At 39.5% G+C, this 21,195-nt stretch overlaps 2 protein-coding genes across 7 annotated transcripts in view; one reads left to right on the forward strand and one right to left on the reverse strand.

Annotated features, from left to right (window-relative positions):
* MARCHF5 (membrane associated ring-CH-type finger 5) overlaps positions 1-16,623 on the reverse strand; it is a 42,734-nt gene extending 26,111 nt beyond the window's left edge. For 2 of the 3 annotated variants that reach the window (XM_052800301.1, XM_052800299.1), the window contains exon 1: positions 16,402-16,623. In XM_052800301.1, the coding sequence (XP_052656261.1) occupies positions 16,402-16,445 (44 nt within the window). In that variant the 5' untranslated portion in view covers positions 16,446-16,623. Of the gene's footprint in view, positions 1-14,741; positions 14,768-16,401 lie in introns of those variants that run through there. The other variant, XM_052800300.1, reaches the window with a different exon arrangement.
* A 736-nt stretch (positions 16,624-17,359) lies between these two features.
* CPEB3 (cytoplasmic polyadenylation element binding protein 3) overlaps positions 17,360-21,195 on the forward strand; it is a 99,360-nt gene continuing 95,524 nt past the window's right edge. For all 4 annotated transcript variants that reach the window (XM_052798952.1, XM_052798953.1, XM_052798955.1 and 1 more), the window contains exon 1: positions 17,360-17,523. In XM_052798952.1, the coding sequence (XP_052654912.1) occupies positions 17,496-17,523 (28 nt within the window). In that variant the 5' untranslated portion in view covers positions 17,360-17,495. The remainder of the gene's footprint in view (positions 17,524-21,195) is intronic.

Consider the following 21,195-nt stretch of genomic DNA (forward strand, 5'->3'; position numbering starts at 1 on the left):
TCAGAATTGTCATGTTATGCACTCCTGTAATACCCTCCCTCTTTCCACCTTCATACTGCCGATATGCACCTATAGCAGTCCTAACTGAAAGGACACATTAACCTTCCTAAGCAGGAAGAAGAAAGACAGCCAAGCCGCAAGTTAGTAAGAATCTAGATGAAACTGCTGAGACCCCCACAAACATTTGAAAGTATTACAAAGCATGGCAGACATTTTAATTCATTGCACTTGATATCAAGGAGTTCTTAAGGAACACAAGTCCTTACAATGTTTATTAATTTTCTATTTATATCAAGAAACCCCCAATTTACTGTAAGAACAAACAACACAACGCTACTGATAATTTTTCCTCTTAGACAGTTTTTTGCTGCATTACTCATTCATTTCACATCCTATTTATATCTACAACTGCCCTAAATTTGTAACTTACATTTTTATTTTTAAGCTAAAGGCTTCACAATAGAGCTAGTTAGGTCTGTGGGTGCCAGTAAGGTCAGATGCCAACACACCACAGAAGTCTAAGGTTTATTCAGAGAATGACAGATTTAAGCATGAACATAATCTTGCTACACTGCAATTTTAACTAGTGAATTTGTCCATGAACACTCTGCAGATTAAATTCCGTTCAAGTTTTCTGTTAAGGTTAATAAGTCAAGAAAAATATGTATCTTTTCTTTAATTGCTTCATCCAATTTCTTGCCAGGCGATCATATCTGAAAACCTGAAAGACCCATGAAAAGAGCAACAAAATCCTTTACAGATTTAAACCTTTAGCAAGTCATGAATAATGAATAGTAAATTCCTTGTATTCTGTCATCAGCTTTATCTCTTTCCATTGACAGCAGCTGTAGCAGAAAGGGCTAAATAAAACCATTTCAAAACAAGTATATTGGCTCTTGCCAGATTTTCCATTTTCTTGTACTGAATAAAATATGACCTTGATTCTTACCACTGAATCAAGTTCCTACTCAGATAACCTGAAATAGAAAAGGCTGACAAGGTGGAACAAAGCATTGTTTCTGATAGAAACTCAAACCTTTTTCCTTGATGACTTTCTACAGAGCCAAATCAATAACAATAAATTTTTCCACACTTCCTTGGCTTAAAAAAAAAAAATTAAAACAAAACATACACAAAACCCAGGCCAATATAATTATTTCAGCTTTGAAAATAGGGTTACAAATGCCTTTTAGATTCAGCTGTTCAGTGGTGCACACATGAATGGCAAGCAAAACCAGAAAACTTCTGAGAAAAAATTCTTGCAAGACTTTGTGCATGACATGCTCTAGAGCCATGAACTAAAAAGCATTTCTCCTCTCATTACAAATCCTTTGTAAAATATAAGAAATCTCTTTAAGAAAACTTTTCTGCACTTCTCCCACATCATAAAGCACACCACTTTCCCTTAAAGCAGCAGAAATTTGCTGATATCTTGCTATCTGATTAAAGCATCCTTGTTCTGCTAAGCAGTGACTGAGTGGCTTATTGCAATTGAATTTCACATCTAAAAAGAAAAAAGTGAAAAGGCTGAAACATAACTGATAGCAATGATAGCACAGAGAGCCAATGCAGTGAGGGGTGAAAATGTATCTTGGAAGAAATGACTGAAAGCACTCCAGTAACTGGCCATAAAAACGCACTGTTCCAAAGGATGACCCACAAATCTGCTCTTTGGAAGAGGCAATTTTTCATGAGCTTCTATAACCAATTTTTATGCACAGTCTATACCGACAGATAAAATATCCTTGATGAAGAATAGTGATAAGCTTCCACTAAAACTGCCAACTACACTCTAAATACTGTAAGATCATGTTTAAGTGGGAAGACTAGGATGTAGGAAAAAATCAAGGGAGTAGCATACAACACAGGTAGGCTGCTTTGGAGCTGGCTGGAATTTTAGTAGGGGAACACAGCAAACTGTTCTCTCAAAAAGCAAGAGAAACAATGCATTGCAAATGATACTGCTAAGCACTTCCTTTTCTTGAGTTTGAAGGAACCAGCAGGAATAAAATTCTTGTGCTAGAGGGCCACTACCAGTCACAACAGAAAGCAAGCCTAGCCTACATATCCCTGATAAAGGCTGCAAAGATGAGAATACCGCTTAACTCAAGAAATGCTAGCTTACATCATGCTTCACAGAGGAGATTAAGTGCTGGAAGAGATGAACTCTGCTACAAAGCCTAAATTATCATGAAGGCTTCAACAGCAGAATGCATACAGACCTATCTTCCACAATGGTGGAAGTTTGTCAGCAGAGGAAGACTGCAACAGGATTGTAGATGGAGCACCACTCTTTCCCCAGTATTTTCCTGGCCCATCACACACAGTAGAAAATACTTTTATCTTCAACCCAAGCTCTGTCTATCAAACTCAAAAAATCCTTACACTATCCTAAGGGGAAAAAACACACATGCAGAGTGAGGAACAGAGATACCAGTACAAAAATAGCAGTGTTAAGATGCTCCATCATGACTTCTGCAGTTACTTTCTAAGTCAGCATGGCATAGCAGCCATATGCCAGTCTGTATCATTCAACTAGAAAACATGCTGTCACCTTGAAACAAAGTCTAAAATCTTCAAAGGAAGTTCCTGAAAGTCATCTGACCTAATACCCAATTCTGCTCTGCCTAGTCATCAAGTATAGGGTGTAATGCTGAGTAAAGGAGAAGTTGATGAGAATCTAGAAACAAGAGTAACTAGACTTTACTACAAAAGTAGTGCTTTCATTAAAAACAGCAGGAAAGGTTAAATAGAGAATATCAAGCTAATGTTGGTGTGAACACATGGCCCCACAAGTGGTATCCGTATATAGGTTCTGACTTCCTCTAACCCCAGGATGGCATTGTTTAAACTAGATTTTAAAAAGCTTTAATAAAAGCCCATGGATGACTAAAACCCAATAAGCAGTCAAACACATTAAAACAAAACATAGAATAATTAACTAGAAAGTGTACCAGAAAGATCTAGTGATTACCAGAAGTTCAACTTAAACTTATTTATATATTCTCAATTATAGCTCCAATTAAGGAGAAGTATTTTACACTTGAGTTAACCACACTATATAAAGGCAGAGATATGAGTAAAGGACAGTTCACAGAATCCTGCTGGCAACTTTCTAGCTTGTGGATAAAATTAAACCTTTGACTACAAGCCACCACCTATTGTGCTTGAATCGTGCCTTACAAGGCTTTTATGGCCTTTGCTTCTACCCAACTTAGAATAAGAAATCCCCCACAGATTTAGCTATCTCATTGTGTTTTACTCTCTAGTTTGTCAAAGACAATCTAGACTATTGGTAAAAAACCCTACCTTTCATTCTGGACAAATGGAACTTTTGCAACCAGTTATTCAGGCATATCCCTTTTGCAAAGACTTCAAAATTCAGTTCTCTTAAAGGCTTTGTTTAATATTACTGCACTGTCACTTTTTCAAAAGGAAAATCTGAGAAGTCACCAAAGCTCAACAGCCTTGCTGCGAGCCTCTAAATATACAAAGAACTTTGCTGTTATTTGTTTTATTAAGGGGAGGAAAACAGGGCCCTCCTAAAAATATGCAAAGGACAAATCAGGTAAAACTATTACTCATACAATAAGCACCTTATTACTAAAACATTACATACTTTGCTAATTAAACTATTGTTCTTATATACATTAGCAGCTTGGCATACAACTCTAACAATTTAAGCTACTGAGTGCCTGCTAGGGGGCAGTAACATTGACTCTTACCATCATGTTTAGGAAGAAAAATAAAAGTGATTAAAACCAAGTGGAAAAAGAAAAACCAAACAACAAAACCAAAACAAAGAACCCCATACACACACACAAAACAATTTACTTCCAGAACTGAAATAGGCCATGAACAACGTGATTTGAAAAGAAAAGCTGAACAAGTAGTTAAGTATGTACATAGCTAGCAAACACTGAAGAATTCTAATAGCATGAAGTTAATGCCTAAAACATTTCATGGATTTTTTTATAATGGAGATAGCATACTACACAGGGAAAACATTTTCTTAAGCATTGTTCGACAAAGCTGTCAAAAAAATCACAAACATAAAAAAGTAAAAGATATGAAGCAACTAGCAAATTATGTTTTAGAGGCTATTTAAAGTTACTTCCTTGAATGCTCCTTTGAACATCTTAATTATGTATTAATTGCCTGTAATATTCACAGAATTGTATAGCAGTATGTCTGAAAGCTCCTCCTGACGAGGAAAGTGAAAAAAACCTGAAGAAATTCCTTTAAGACTTATCTTCTCTCAATGTCTAATTGCAAAGCAGCATAATGTCAAGGTATAACTGAAGTAGTAAGAGGCTTCATCAGCTTGAATTCATATACTAATATTTACACTGGCTGAAGAAAGAAAAGCTGCTAGCATGTTCTAGATACTGCAAGAACTCTAGATGGCAAGAAGACCAGACACAACCTTCTCTAACAGATAACATGACCTACTAGGAAGGCAGGACACTCAACTACTGACAAGGTGAACTATCTCATTTATGTACAAATAAGATTCAAAGGAAGGTGGGTTATTATTTGAGGCTAAAAAAATTTGTCTTAGTTCTAGCAACACTGCCAGATTTAGCAAAGGAAGACAGCTTCAGACCTCAGAGTAGTTTGAAAAGCCATTCTTGCTGTAAATCATCTGCAATCTACTGTATTAAATTCTTACAGCAGTCCTCACTCCCTAGGGATATTACACATTTCACCGTGTGCTAAACTTTGAGTTTTGACTGTCTCCATGGTTTCCAATACATTGGATTTACTTGCCAGATAATAAAAATATAATGAACAAGTAACTACATGTGTTTAACTTCAATCATTTGAGGCATCCTGGAAAAAGTATCTTCAACTATACTCTTGATCACAGTCATCACAACCTGAATTCTACTCTTAAGAAAAAAGAGCACTTGCATCATTGTTTTCAGTAGCTCAGTCAATACCCTCTCCAGTTAGACAGTGACACTTAAACCAAGGCATACAAAATGTTGGTGGGGGGAAAAAAAAAACCAAACCAAACCAAAACCTTTTAATCGAGAACAGTGTGCAGAAAATGACTCATTTGGCTCTCCAACTTACTAAATGACCACAGTTGAATAAAGGGAAGATTTGTATGAAAAATATCAATGCAGGTAGCAGAAAATTGATCTGAAGTTCTAGAACACAAGAGGTTGTTTCTTAGTAAAAAGAGACTCCAAATATGCTATGATGCTCTAAGATACTGCTATAGCTTAATTACATATACAAAAGATTCCCCAATCAATGTTCCCAAAAAACAACTTCCTAACATTATTGAAGAGTTTAAAAATACTAGCACTGAGGCTGACCTTGACATCAAAACAATTATGCTTACAGCATACTGCTTGCTTGAAAACGCTGCCTATGGACCAAGGCTAGGAATCACTGCACAACTGCTTCACTGCTTTGTCAGAATTCTGTAATTAGCTGTGCCATTCAATGAACAAAACTCTATCCATTTTTCCTCTATTAGCCAGGACATAAGTTGAAGTAAATGTTTAGTTGACTTAAAGGAATTTAACCTTTATTCCTTCAAGTTCTGAGACAAGGGATAACAAATGTTAGCCCTTTGTATCTCCTGGAAGATTTACTTTTCCATAACAGAAGGTTAACACATACTTATTAGCTTCCTTAATTGAGTACTAACCATATCTGTGTTTTCAAAGATTGGTATCAAGATGTTTTAAATCCGCTGTTTTAAACTGGAATGTTAGATAAAATTCCCTGTCTCAAAAAGAAGAAAAAAAAAAAGTAGTTTCTATTAAACTAGCATTAAACAATGTTACTTTGCACTGGGGGAAAGGGGAAGAGGGTTGCATCAGAAAAGTACCAGTACTGGTATTTGTGGTACGTGTACGCAGTAGATGACAGATGTTACAAATATCAGGAGCAACATACATACAGAATAGACCAACTCGGACATGTCTAAAATGGTAACCATGTTGACATTAACCTGTTGCTGTGACAAGCAAAAGATAAGAAATGTAAAGTCATGCGAGTCTGTGTTATGCAAGCAAAATCTCTTGCAGCAATTTTCCAGTATCGCACAGGTAATGTAAAAATACAAATTAATCTTTAGGCACAATATCTTTAGTTACAAAAGTAAATACATTAGCATAGACTTAATCTGTTAGAAACCAAACTTATGGCTACTCACTTTACATACCATTCTTAGGCAAGGTAATTGTGAAATAAAAGTTCAATTTTTGTATTAAGTGTGCTTAGAGAGTTTCATGGTTAAACTGACTATACAGGGTAAGCAATTTTTCTGTTATGTTCTTCCGAAGAAAAGAGAAGAAAAATAGGAAGTGTTGTCCTAAAGCTGCAAAAATTGGCAGGAAGACTCCAAAGCAAGCAAACTGCTTTGAACTCAAGAGTTTATATAACAGACACTATTACTCAAGTTATTCTCAGTTTATAACTTCTATTTTTATCAGTGTAAGAGAGCAAACCAAAAAGCTCTACTGAAGTCAGTCATCTTATATACTCCTAATATACATAATAAAAACTGAATAATTTGAGACCTAAAAATTACAAAAAAAAATTTAAATGCCAAGAAGATATACTCTTGGGACATTAATACCTCGAGAACAACAAAACCAACCACTCAAACGTAGCAGACATTGAAAATTTGGAAATGTCTTTACTCTGAATAAATGTGAACAAAACTCCAAGGTGTCTGATCATAAAATTAAGTAACTCTCCTCAGCACTCTGTAGAATTGACTGCATGACTCACCAGTAGCACAGTCACAAGCACTCAGCACATGGCCTTCTGTAATTATATCCTTCACAGAAGGCTAATTTCTGTTGGCACATTTTAGTCCGATATAAAACATCCACTTCTAAACAAAAGTATTCAGATCCCAGGAGCAGGCATTTATAACGGGAGAAACAAATGAGGTGGTATCACAGAGGTATGTAAAGACAACATTACAGCTTTAAAATAGAGGGTCTAATCTTTTTTCTAGAAAGATTGTGAAGAAATAACTACTATATTAAAATGGCTTTAAAAAAATAAATCACTCAATGCCAGCCCCTCTTGTCCGTAACAACTCTATTATTCACTACCATCACACTGTGTTAACGCTTTCTTTTAATACTTACACCTTGAAGAAGAGATGCATGACCAAAGGGAGAAACAGGCACAGATACATAAACTGAGAACACTAAATAGTTCATAATGGTCATCAGCAATCAACCACCTAAAAGCCTAGAAACACTAACTACACTTATCCAAAAAGTTTGCTTCCTGTGACAGGTGTTTCCAAACATAAGCATATATCAAGATTCCATGGTTAGCCCTTAAATCAATTGGTATTGACTTATTATAGGGAAACTCTTATATAGCAGGCCAGTTTAATTTTAATCAGTTAAGATAATTAAGATTTTAAATTATGAAGAAATGAACACCTAGTCCCAGATTTAGTACAACTTCAGTACAGACTTTTTTTTTTTAAACCAGCATTTAAAAGTGGAGATTTTGATTGGAATTTTTCTTATCCTATATTAGAGTTAGGCAGGAGGTGTACAATCCTTCCCCCAGAATCATTGACACAAAAATCCTGAGCCTAAGCACTTTCATTGAACAGTAGAAAGCTACCAACGAAAAGCACTCATATTAGTATTAAAATAACAGGAGAGCAAAAAATCTTGGAGAAAAGCAAAAAACAAGATCCCAGTCCAAGTAGACAAGAAGTCGTCTTAACTTTTAGGTACAGATTTCAGAGCAGATGCTAAAAAAGGCTAAGTGCAGATTTGCCAGAAGATATTAGTGGACTGTACCTCCCGTGTTGGCACCTCCAGCACAGTATGCTTGTATCATGCAGTGCAAATAGAGCCCTAATACTGTGTGGTCTCCCTGTTTAAATTGGGGTTGCTTCTAGACCTAGTATCATAGAATTATTTGGGTTAGAAGGGACGACAGGAGGTCTCTAGTCAGACTTCTTGCCCAAGGTAGAATCAACACTACGAATTCATACCAGATTGTCAGAGCTTTCTCCACCTGGGTCTTGAAAAGCCCCATGAACAGAGATCCAGAGCTGCCCTGGGCAACCTGCTCCGAAGCTGGCCTGCATTGCTCTCCATCCTCACATGGTGAAACATTCTCTATTCAAATTTATGGTTGTTACTTCTCATCATCCTGCCAGGAACCTTCAAAAAGAGCGAGACTGTCTCCTGAAAAACCTCCTCGGTAGGTATTAGAAGGTTATTAGGTCTCCCCAAGCCATCTCTTCTTCAGGTTAAGCAGGCCCAGTTCCCTCTATCTTTTCCTCGTAAGTCATGTGCTCCAGCCCCTTGACCATCTTGTGTAACCTTAGTAACAGTTTCATTTAGAAACACTAGCCAGATACAGTTTGCTTTAAAGAACTTAACCACTTCAGATTGGGTCTTCTCATTCTTCTGCACTGAAGATGGATTTGCTACTTGTGGTTAACCACAAGTGCCAGTAAAAAATGAGCAAGTCATGCACTCTTTTCATAAAGATAGGTATTACATCCTATAACAAGCTAGTACCCAACTCATTCTGTTGCTGAGAGGAAGAAAATGAGATGCATCAAAAAGCTCTTACCACTTTCACACAAGGAACTTCCCATCCACTCTGCAGTACAGTAAGACCATAAGCAGGTTAAGATGTCAGAAGCACCAAGCAAACAAGTCCTAAACAGCTGGCATATTCATTACCACTTTAGGTATTACTTAAAAAGGTGTTCCAAAATTAATACCTGAACCTTTTAATGGATCTTTCTCTGTAAATTATTATACATATAACATATTTATTCAATGTATTTGCATTAATTGTCAAAAGTTTTAACTTCAGCGAGCACTGATGCCAAAGGAAACATACCATGCCAAAGGAAACAATCACAGTTAAGGACTATTATAGAGGTCTGAGCACTTTTACATGGAAGATATCAATAAACAGGTTTTTGTATAGCTTTTTTAGATGAAGCAGATACAACGCCTGAAAATATTTGAATGCTTTGATAATACATGGAATACTAAGATTTTTAGTACCAAAAATGATAAATAGTCTCTCGGGAGTTTCCCCACACTTAAATAGGAGGAATAATTGCCTACTGTCTGAAGGTAGAAGTTAACAGTTAAGCAGCAATTAAAACATGTATGTTTGCTCCTAAGCTTATCAAAGACGACATCAAAGACAGAAATATAATGCACATAAGATAACAGTCAAAAGGTTAAGATAGTTTATAAATAATGTGCTGGTGCTTTTATACTACAGATGGGCAAAAGGCATTCTAGAGGTCTACAATAAGTCTTCACTAATCTTTACTGATAAGACACAGGAGGAACTCAATCTACACAGAACCTTTGGCATAAAGAGAACTGGAATAGCAAGGAATGTACCTGGGATGAAGCAATAATGGAGAAGTCAAGCTATTAGAAAGTTATTACCGTTTCAAACTTTCATTCTTCAAACCCACTAAGACATATGTAATTTTGCTTTTTCCTTCCTGTATCAACATCAGCTTCCAATCAGTTCAGGTAAAGACAGGGAAGAACACCTTGTTTCCTTCCTGGTAGAGATTAACGCAGCACAGCCCATTCTTTTTTCTTATACTCTCTTCTTTCTAAGAATGCATAACCTATTCTAGAGGAACAACAGAAAGCCAGGTACTTCTAGTTGCTGACAGACTTTGACCAGAAGCCAGGGAAAGTCCTCATTCAACAAAAATTAATTTAACTGTGTTGTGTAGAACATAAACAATTCCTTCAGATAGGCAATAAAGAGAAGCATGCTTAATCAGCGCAAGTAGAACAGACCGAGTAACTGCAGAGACAGTAAATAGTTTGCGAAAAGTAAAAATACTACATAAATCCTGTAAAGCGTTTTATGTTGTTTATTACTCTGTATATCTTATCTGGTTGAACTCCACTCCTATAAAGATTTACTCATGTCAACTTTAGTTGGTGAGATTATTCACAGCACACAACATCCAGAACAAGTTAAAGGAGTTCAGAATAAAGGTCTTTAATGAAGGACCACACTGCACTAATTACATTGCCTAGGTTGTAGCATTAAGGTCTTAATCCAAACCTGTGTCTTTGGTTACTAAAGTATCAGCAGTTAATTCTGCAAATAAACCTAAATCAGTGCCCACGCTTCCAAAGAGGGAAGGAAAAGATTCATAACAACACAAACACCACCACACATGCTAACTAGAATGAAAGGAGCAACTGAAAATTATGTACAAAACCATTGCATATGCTTTTCTTTAAAAAAAGAGAAAATTACCATGGAATCAGATGACAGTTCAGAAAACTGAAATAGAAAACCCATGAATTCTCTGTTTTGCAACTTTAGAACCTCAATTGCTAGCATTCTTCTGACAAATCAGTGCTCTGGCAAAGACAACATTTAGTTGCAACAGTATTCCTCTCTTGATAGTATAAGTAATTTCTTAAGCCAGCTACAATTCTGCATTTTATATTTTAATTGCTTTTAAAGTCTACCTGCAATTTCAACTCTATTGTCTCCTTTAAATAAGGAATGGCAAGGTTAGAGGAAAAAACAGTCATATGATGTTGCTTTAGTTTCTATCAAGGGCGGCTGCATATCGACCACAGTTGAACCAACTACTATTTGTTCAGAAAATAAAGCATGCTAATTCAAAAGTTAAACCATGCTAAAATTACTACTACACTACTACATCTAAAATTACCACCTGCAGCATGTACCTGCACAAGCCTTCAACAGATTTTTTTTTTTATCACATTTTGACTAACATCTTTGAATACTGAAAAAACAGAAGGTAAAAGTGACCACGTTCTGGCCAGCTGGCAAATATAAGGGAAGGAAGGAGCAGGAGTTGTCTTTAATTTAGATAGTATAAGGAGTACCACAAATCACTACCACAGAACATGCTTTAAAAAAAGCCTACAAAACAAAACCCCAGCATTCTGAAGATTTGGTATAACCAATTGCAAGAGCAATCCACACATAATCCAACTAAAGTCAAGAGAATAAAGCTTAAAAATGAGTATCTTTTAGCATTACAGCTCACATTAAGGTAAATATAGGCAATGACATAACTAGGAGAAAGCTGGGGTGTGGCTAAGCATTTGGTTTTGGTTTGTTTTTTTTAAGACAGCAGATTGACCAGATTATCTTCACAAACAAATAAATCAGAGACGATCTGATGATACATTTATCATAAAAGTAACATTTTTTTTTTAAATTTGACCACACTGAAGATTTTTTTTAATCACTCAATTATTTACATTGTCTAGGTTTTCTCTCAACATGGGCTTGCCACTGACTTCATTATGGCAAGTACATGTTTAATAACTATTTTTCAAATCTTGTCACTTCAGAAAGCAACTGCTCAATCAACACAGTAAAAAGATGGCCTAGTAAGATGAATAGTTATTAGTTTTGTTTTCTCATATGTATTCCTAACAGCAACTCTGGCAAGACCCAGTCAAGTGTTCCGTAAGAAGGCTAAGTAGCACAGGATCACAGCCTAGCAATAACATGCAAACTATTACAGAAAGCTATAAAATAGCAAACTGACAAGTTGTAGCTATAGACATAACTTAAAAACAATCTGAATTTACACATTAGTTCTGCTTAAAAACATAACTATAAAAAAATAGAAGTACAGATAAATTATCTTTGACAAGCAAACGACACAGGAAAAATACTAAGTATTTAAAGGATTAAGTTTTTAATCAAATAGAGCACCAAAATCTGCTAGAAAGTTACCCAGAAGAATGAAAGTGTTTGAAATACGCACTAAGAAGCCAGAATACTTATTATGACAGGTGCTACACAAGACAGCTAGAAGAAACAATTAAAAGTGTTCAACTGGAAGAACTGTTGTCAAACAGTGCTGAGAGAAAGAAAAATTATAGGACCTAATTGAATAGGAAACATGAAAAAAGCCCACAAAAGACTTAAGGGTTTTTTTGTGCATTTTCAAAATTATATTTTAAAACACAAGAAGGACTGACTCAGTTCATGATCTTGGCATATTAGGCTCAAGAATTTCACTGTAAAGGTTCAACATCCTAATACCATTCAGAATATAATAGTTCTGGGTATTTCCTTAAAAAAATGTTTTTACATTAAAAATATGTATAGCATATCAAATGGCCTCTGCCTGTTAAAATTTGACAAATGTGTGAGGATTGACTTTCAAGTAAAGTTTGCCCTGTGCACTCAATAGAGTAATAGTCTATAATTTCTAAGACATTTTCATGTAATCTGGCAATTTTATTTAAATAAATCTTGAAAAATGTTTTTACATTGATTAACAGCATATAAAAAAACCACTCCCACATAATTTCAAATTTTTAATGGCAATTCCTATCATTCTGTAATTTATGCATTAAAACAACATGAATAAAGGGATTAAAAATAATAAAACCTCACCATTTAGACAGACCACTAACCACTGCCTTCAAGTGCACACATTAGTCCAGGAATATGGCCCTTTACCATAGATTGCAAAGAATTCTGCATGCAGAAAGATGGTATTTTAAGACTATTAGGTAGTCTGTTATTTAAACATGAGCTAGAAATAAAAAAAAATGACAAGAGGGATGGAAATTCCAATTTTGAGGCCATAAAGGATCATGATAATCACCTGGACTAGTTTCCTAAATGCTGCAGACCAGAGAACTCCAGAATGTAGTGTCACTTCATGGTCATGCCTACTACTTATGCTTCTTGTATTTATGCTGTAGCCAATCCTTCAGACAAGTATAAAATCCTTAGCTAGAAATTTCAAGTAACAAGCTCCTTACACCTTAACGACTATTTACCATCTTTGTTACAAATGCACGGTTTGCTTCCAGACTGAAATTATGCAGGGAAAATAAAGGAGTATGGAGCACAAGATACATAAAAGTGTCCTGGTTTAACCCCAGCCAGCAACTAAACACCATGCAGCCGCTCACTCACTCCCCCCCCACCCAGTGGGATGGGGGAGAAAATTGGGAAAAGAAGCAAAACCCGTGGGTTGAGATAAGAACGGTTTAATAGAACAGAAAAGAAGAAACTAATAATGATAACGATAACACTAATAAAATGACAATAGTAATAATGAAAGGGTTGGAATGTACAAATGATGCGCAGTGCAATTGCTCACCACCCGCAGACCGACACCCAGCCAGTCCCCGAGCGGCGAATATCCCTGCCCCCACTTCCCCGTTCCTATACTAGATGGGACATCACATGGTATGGAATACCCCGTTGGCCAGTTTGGGTCAGGTGCCCTGGCTGTGTCCTGTGCCAACTTCTTGTGCCCCTCCAGCTTTCTTGCTGGCTGGGCTTGAGAAGCTGAAAAATCCTTGACTTTAGACTAAACACTACTGAGCAACAACTGAAAACATCAGTGTTATCAACATTCTTTGCATACTGAACTCAAAACATAGTACTGTGCCAGCTACTAGGAAGACAGTTAACTCTATCCCAGCTGAAACCAGGACAAAAAGAAAGATGAATCCCAGGCAACAATGACGAGATGCTATCCAGACACTCCTCACACTGGAGAAATCCAAATTGTTTTATTAAGGAAAAAAACTTTAAGTCAAATAGATGTACAGTCTAAGAGTCAAGAGAAGAAGCCAACTGTTCTCTCTCACAAATACGTAATTAAAGAACTTGCTATAAGAGATCCGACCCTTGTATACAAAGCAGTGCATACATTCAGATCTGCAGCAACATCTTAATCCTGATACAACAGTACATCACCACTCTCAGTGTGGCCATCTAGGTATTGGAAACAAAAGAAACCCCTATTTTTTTTCCCTCCTTAACTATTAGAATCAAATTAAAGTCTTATTCACTGAAAAGCTATTTTCTGCATCTTTCACTGAGAGATGAATTTGATTTAAAAGTATACACTTTGTGTTAAGTTATAATGCATTAACAGTTACTCTTAAGCTTTTGCATATGTATTTTTTCCTCTTACCCAGGAAAACAGCCATCTGTCATTAGCAATAAAGATAACAGGATAGAAGAGGCATTTCAACCCCTCAGAATCCCTACAGATGATTCATCTACAGGTTATGTCCCCTAAGGTAAAATATTGAAGGTTTATCTTGATCATCACTACATACCACATGAAAACAGTTACGTATGACCTTCAGAAATACCAGATGAATGAAAACTGGTTTCTTCCAATGTATCCCTGCTCCACAAACCCAGTATGTAACCAAAAAATTATTTACACAGACTGCATTTTGAGGTCTTGGTTACTCCAAAATCCTTTTATTGGTATTGTACTACACTCTGAATTAAATCCAAATCCTAAATACTTGGCTCCTTACCACTCCACTCACCACGTCTTACACTACTCTTTCTAAAGTTTCCTACACCGCGCCCAATGAATTCTTATATGAAAGCTGCAGCCTCTCTTCATACCTCCTTTTATGCTACCTAGGTAGTTAAAACTTTTTCCCCACTGTCCTTGTTATTAAGAAAGCCAGGGACATTTTCCAATTGTTTTAGATGATATCAACTCTGCTACTCCAAGTTTACTAGAAAAAGTCTTTGCAAAGGGCCAGAGATACAAATTACAATTTCACAAAGCTGAAAGGATACAAGAATATTAAATGTACATCAAAACCCACATATCCATTACACATAACAATTGAAGAACAGTAAACTGGTTTGGCCACTAGTTAACTAATTTCCCTTTTTTCAATTAACTGTTTAATCTAACAGTTGTTCACAACACAGATTATAAACACCACCTTACAGCCATTTCCCAAAAGGGTGAACTAGGACTTCATGGTATGATAGAACAGCCACAGACAATAGGGAATCCACTCAGAATATCATGGTTTCCTAGAACTCCAAAACATAAAATATTATATATAATTGGACTACAATCTTCAGGATGAAGATGAGATTTTTTTTAGTTTCAGAGGAGTTGATTCTGCAGCACTCTTCCTGATGTTCTCCTTTCTCCTCCCCCCCCCCCCATAACAGGTCTACCATCCTCCTCCCAATTCTTTCTGTCTTCCTTAACTCTTTCCTTTTATTCCCTTCATTCCCAGGAAGTGTATCCAATTGAATACTTTCCTGATAGTATTTCTAAATATCTACCTCCTTCCTGCTACTTCTTGGAAATGCACTTAGGGCTCCTGGCTGCTAGCCTCCTTGGCAGGTGTTGTTCTAAATTATTACCTAAATCATCCCATTGTCACCTTTCGCTTCTTCAGTTTTTCTAAAACACAGGCAAACAACTTTCTCTCTCTCCCTCCCTCCAACTCACTTTTATCCTCTTTCTACATCAAACTGAAACTTCTCATCCTCACCTTCCAGGCTGCACAAGTCCTGCCCCTGCCTCACATAGTTTACATCTCCATCACTTGCCTGATGACAGCCTGTATTTCGCTAAATCCTCTTTCCTTAGAGGTGACCTGGAAAGGAGAAAAACACCAGGTGTTTTTTTTTTTTGCTTCCTTATGATGAAAGATTGACAAGTTCATCAATAGAAGCCAGATTCCTTTTGGGTCCTCACCTTCTGAGACACCAGGCTAGCACAACTCCTGCAATAACAGGCTACCAATGTGTTTTTGTTGTTTATAGAGGTGGGTCTTCAGAGCTTCCTGGATGACTCAAAATTACATGTAAGGAATCTAAAGCCCTCCGTGGAACAGGGTGAAAGTGCTACTTCAGATAAAAGCATAAAGAGAAAACAAGCGTAATAAAAATAATTTAAGAGTTAGTAAGCACCCTTCCTCCCCTACATTTAAGTCAAAGTACTTTTTTAGGTTGTACTTTTTTAACAGCACTCCAAAAAGCAATTGTAGGCTTTCTTCAAAGGCCATAAACCCAGCAACAAAACACACAAGGCCAGTTAAGCTTCAGTCGCCTTTTGGTGCCTTACTTTACGTGCATGTTAACGCTTTCCACACCTACAGCATCCCCCAGACCCACAGAAACCGGACAGCCTTCCGCAGATCTCCACCACTCTCCCCGGAACCCGTTTCAGCCCAGACACACCTCCTCCTGCCCAAACGCTGCCAGAGCCATCCTTCCACACCCCACACACCGCCGCAGACACGGCGCTGGTGCTCGCAGTACCCTCCTCTGATTTACGACAGAGCTCGCACGACTTCGCCCGGACCCCCAAAGCTTCCAGAAGCCAAAAGATGACCCCGGACCCCCGCCACCGGCCCGGGCCCTGCCCCGCCGCCACCGCGCCTCGGTCCCCCAACAGCAACGGCTACGGGGGCCCCGCGCTGGAGCGGCCCACCCCAGCTCCCCCCGCGGCCCGCCGGCCCGAAACACGCCACAGGCAGCGCGGACCCGCCACCGCGGGCAGCCCGGGAGAGGCGGGGGACCTCAGGCGTCCACCCCGAGGACTCCCTCCCGCTGGGCCCCAGCGCCGGGCCCTCCCCGTACCTGTCCATGGTCTGCGGCAGGGCCAAGCCCGTCTGCTCGGACATGGCTCCCGGGAGGAGGAGCGGGCCTAGCCGAGGGCCCGGAGCCTGACAAAGCCGGCCCTGGCACCGACGAACCCGCGCGTCACGCGTGTGGCGGCGGAGGAAGGAAAGAGAGAGGAAAGGCAGCGAAACCGCCCTCCCGCGAGGCAGCCGGGGCGGCCCCTCCTTCAGCAGGCGGGGACGGAGCCGCACGCAGAAGCTGCGCGGCCCAGGCCGCCGGGCTGAGAGGCGGCGGCGGCAGCGACGCCTCTGTGAGGTCAGCGCCAAGCGCAGCCGCGACGCCCGTCGCCACCGCCCACTCACGGCAGCGCGCCCGCGCCAGGGAACGGGCGGCGGCCCCGCGCCATGCTGGGAAGTGTAGTCCCGCCGCCGCCGGGAGTTTAAAGGTCCGGCGGGGCGCGCCCCCCCCCCCTCCCCCTTCTTGCGGTGCTGCTCCCCCTCCCCTCTCCATGCCTCTCCTCGCCGCCGTCGCGTAGTCGCTGCCCGGCACCGCGCGCGGGGCAGGTAGGGGAACGCGGTGGTGTTCGGGGGTAGGCGGGGGCAAGGTCAGCCGCACGCCCGGCCCCGCGCCCTCTGTAGCAGCTGCTGCCCTGAGGGCCTGAAGTGGCGGGGGGAGCGGGAAGGGCCCTCGTGCCACCGCCCTCCTCCTCGCGCAGCGGCCGTTACCCTCCGCGGCGGGTGAGGGGAGCGGCGCAGCCCCGCTCCCGCCGCCGGCCGCCCCCCGTCACGGGCGGAGGGAGGCAAGGAGGGAGAGAGGCCGGGCCGCCTCCTCCGTCTCCTCCCCGCTCACGCAGGGCGTGGGAGCCCCCTCGGGGCAGGGGCACCCTTCCTGCGCACCCCCGCCATTCCCTCGCCTGCCGAACGGGTGCGGGCGGCCCCCGCCCCCTGCTCGACCGCCCGGCCGGCCAACCTCCCCGGGACCCGCCCTTGGGGCGGGGAGACCCGAGGGAAGAGGAGACCTTGCCAGGTGCTTGTCCCGGCTTACGCTGCCGAGGAGGGCGGTGGCTGGCACGGCGGAAGATAAATTAATCCGTTTCTGTGGGCTTGTTGGCAATGACAAGGACGAGCGCCCGGCGTCCTTGTAAGTGGCCTGTCGTGCGCGATGGAGGCCTGGTGGCCACTAGCTTCTGTGCACAAGCGGGGTGAGGCGTGGGACGGCTGGTGGTAATGACAACGCTCTCCTTTCAGTTTGTAGGCATGCCTCCTAATGGGAAAAAAAAAAATCTTCTTGAAGTGTTTTTAAAATTTGTTATATGTTCTGAAGTCAATACAGAGTACTGCAGTTTGTGAAACTGGAAATTTAGAAGCTGAAAAGCCTTTATAGAACAAAGAGGTGGATAGCACCGGGAGAGAAGTTGCCTTCCCATTTATCTCCACTGTGGGTGTCTGTCTTCCGCGCTTACTTCTCAGTCCAAGTGTATGTGTATTTGCATGCATGTAAAGGTTCTGCATAATGTCATGTTCCCCAAGCAAAGGGCAAGATCCTACTTTTCGGAGGCAATTGTGACATTCCAGATTCTTGGGAAGGTTGGTTAGTAAAGATCAACTTTGAATTTTCCTTTTCAGGTTATATATAAATATATATGTATGTATATTTTTAATAAATAGCTCCTGTAATAAGTTTCATTACATGTAACCAGTCCCTGATACCTTGTGTAAATTACAACTTTGTTATACTGCAGTTGCTGTACAAAGTAGTAATTTACAGGGCCAACCCCACAATTGTACGGCTGCGTCAATCTACATCTGTTCTTGGCTGAGGCAAGTAGCATTTGCGTGGTGGAGATACATGACTATAGACATCAGGTAGAAAAGGAAGGAGACTTTAGTGAATATACTGGATTCTTTGACTGTGCTGCCTTAGCTGGGGAAAAATCAGTCTGGTTTTTAGAGTCTTTGTTGAGAGAAAAGTGTTGTAAAAATGTGTGTAAAATATCCAGACTTGGACTTGTAAGCTGTGTTATATGTATAGAGTAGGGAGGGTGTTGTTTATTTTCTAATTGCTACAAATATCCTAAACAGGAATGCTGAAGTAGTTACAGTGATGTAAATGTTCTTTACAGGAAGTATGTATAGAAGCAGGTAGGAAGAAGGCATCACACTGACATCCTGTCCCAGAAAATTTATTTTGTACTTATTCTTGGGACAGTAAAATTCAGTTTTGCTCGCACTGCTGAGAAGTCTTGGATGTACAGTGGCCTAATAAACCATATGGGCATGGCTTCCTGGAATAGAACCTAATACACACTGTCCCAATTACAGCTGTTCATGAAACATAAGCGCAATATTAGATATCAGAGTTTCTGGTTCCTAATCTTGGTCTGGAATAAGTGCCTTGTCTATTGGCCAGAATACCGATACACTAGTCTAGCCAAATGCTTAGGTTTTATATATTTATTCTCAAATGTTACAAATGGAAATAGGGAAGATGGTTTTATTCCTAGGATTATGTGATTTGTGCAATTTCTGTATTTTTGCTTTGGAGTGGGAAGGATATGCTAGTTGCCTGCCATTTAGGATAAAGCTATGAGGTCATGATGAGTAATAATGGTTGTGAGCAATACTTACCTGAAGAAATGTAACCAGAACCCAGGGTCACTTGGCTACCATTTGGGGCTGAAGAAGTCTGTGACAAGGGGCAGCTGCTTTGCTCTACCACTGGCACAGGGAGGGATGACAAGACCGGGCAAAACTTGAATATCAGGTCAAATAGTGAACACTTGGTAGGTTTGGAGTTTGTTTTTTTTTTTCTTCTTTTTTTTTTTTTCCCCCAAACATGAAAGATAAAAACATGATAGGACAAGGGGTAATGGTTTTAAACTGAAAGAGAGTAGATTTGGATTGGACATAAGAAATTTTTTACAATGAGGGTGGCACAGGTTCCCCAGAGAGGTGATAGATGCCCTGGCCCTGGAAACATTCAAGGTCAGGCTGGATGGGGCTCTGCGCAACCTCATCTAGTTGAAGATGTCCCTGCTCATTGCAGGGTGTTTGGACTAGATGACCTTTAAAGGTCCCTTCCAACCTAAACTATTCTATGAATCTATAATGACAGACCTTGTAACATCCCATAAATAGCTTAAAGATTCTGAAATCTAAAAATTGATTTGTGCCTTTTCAGGATTTTGTTGGACAGCTTGGGTTATGTGTTCTCCATTTGTCTGCTCTTCTCAGAATCAAAGTGTGATCCTAAAATACATATATAACCAACTGTTTCTAAATTTGAGAAAAAAACCTCCTTATTGCCTGACAGTGCAAGAGTTGTCATTCCATCCTCATCTCTTCCTCTTAACAAGACTGGATATGCAGCTGCTCTATTCAAATGCTTGCTTTATTCTCCCCAACAATCTCCTCCTTCAATTCACTCTCCCTCATCCCCTTTTTCTCTTCATTTTCTTTCCACTTTTTATTCTTTATGCTTCCTTCTTTGCATTGGCAATTTCCACTATAAATCTCAGGTTTCGTCCTGCAGTTTTTTCATTTTTTAAACTATTGCTTCCCCTATCATTCCTTAATAGATTCTTCTTTGTTCCTTCCTTCTGTCTCCATGATGTTCATTGCACTGTCTCACTCTGTCGTCTCTTACCTTCACCTGGTAGTAGCTGCCTTTGAGCCCAGAGAGATCTCTCCTGGGAACAGACTCCTTTTCACTAATGCGAAGTGAGGTTAAAATGATTGCTAGTAGTTGAGATTCAGCTGAGTTCAGCCTCACTGATACTAACTGGAGATGGTAGCCATTTTGAATTAAATAAAACTGCACATTTGAAGGCAAGTACAGAACTTAATGAAAGTCATAAAAAACAATATAAGGTATTTAGGGCTTAAAATTGAGCCCTAAATTTGACTATCAGATTTATATCAGAAGACCAACTTTTAAAACACTAAATTGTTTGATAACAAATTTATACAGATTTAAGCTTAATAAAGAAGTTGACAAGCAATTACTGTAAGAATAATATGGAGGTATATTAAATATTTATCTGACCATTTCAGCAAGGCCTGAAAAAGAGGCCAAATAATGAAGGAGCAGTACCTTAATACAGTTCTTTTGATCTGACAACATTAAGACTGTTGGAATTATTCACTGTTTTCAACAAAGCTAAGTAACCTGGCAATATGAAAGTATTCTATTTTGGCAATTTGGCAAAACTGCATTTTAACTGCTATGATAGTAATATGTAAAATTAAATTACAAAATCAGTTAGGCATTTTTTAGCTACTTGATTCCATCTTTAAAAAGACAAGGAACCCTCAATTAAGCTAAAATGAAACAAATCTAAACTGAGAAAAATGTTTCTACAATAAAACTCATTTTTTTCAGTAACGTTCTACTTCATTTTAACCTTCAAGCTAGTTGGAATATTCACTTTCTGGCAAAAAGACTAGCATGGTTTATTAGTCATAGTGGGCTTAAATTGCTTCATAATGAATTTCATAAAATAAAAATACACTTAATACAATGTTAATTGAGTTAGCTAGGCTTATTTGGGCCTTTCTTAAATTTGTTTCTTTGGAACTGGCCCAGGTCAAGTAATTCAGATACCAGATTGAATGAAGCTCTTGTGTTCTGATACAGCTGTTGTTATTATCTTTTAACTTCCAGTTACGAAAGAGTTGGCTGGTAGAAACAAAAAATATTTTTCTTCTAGTGGCTAGTTGATCAAAACCTGTCTTTATGTCCTGATTTTCTTTGGTTCTGGAGTGCTTCTCCATTTGTGAATATTGTAATGAGCACTCTCCTTATCTTAATAGT

The sequence above is a fragment of the Harpia harpyja genome, chromosome 10 (genome assembly GCF_026419915.1).
Source record: "Harpia harpyja isolate bHarHar1 chromosome 10, bHarHar1 primary haplotype, whole genome shotgun sequence".
NCBI lineage: Eukaryota > Metazoa > Chordata > Aves > Accipitriformes > Accipitridae > Harpia > Harpia harpyja.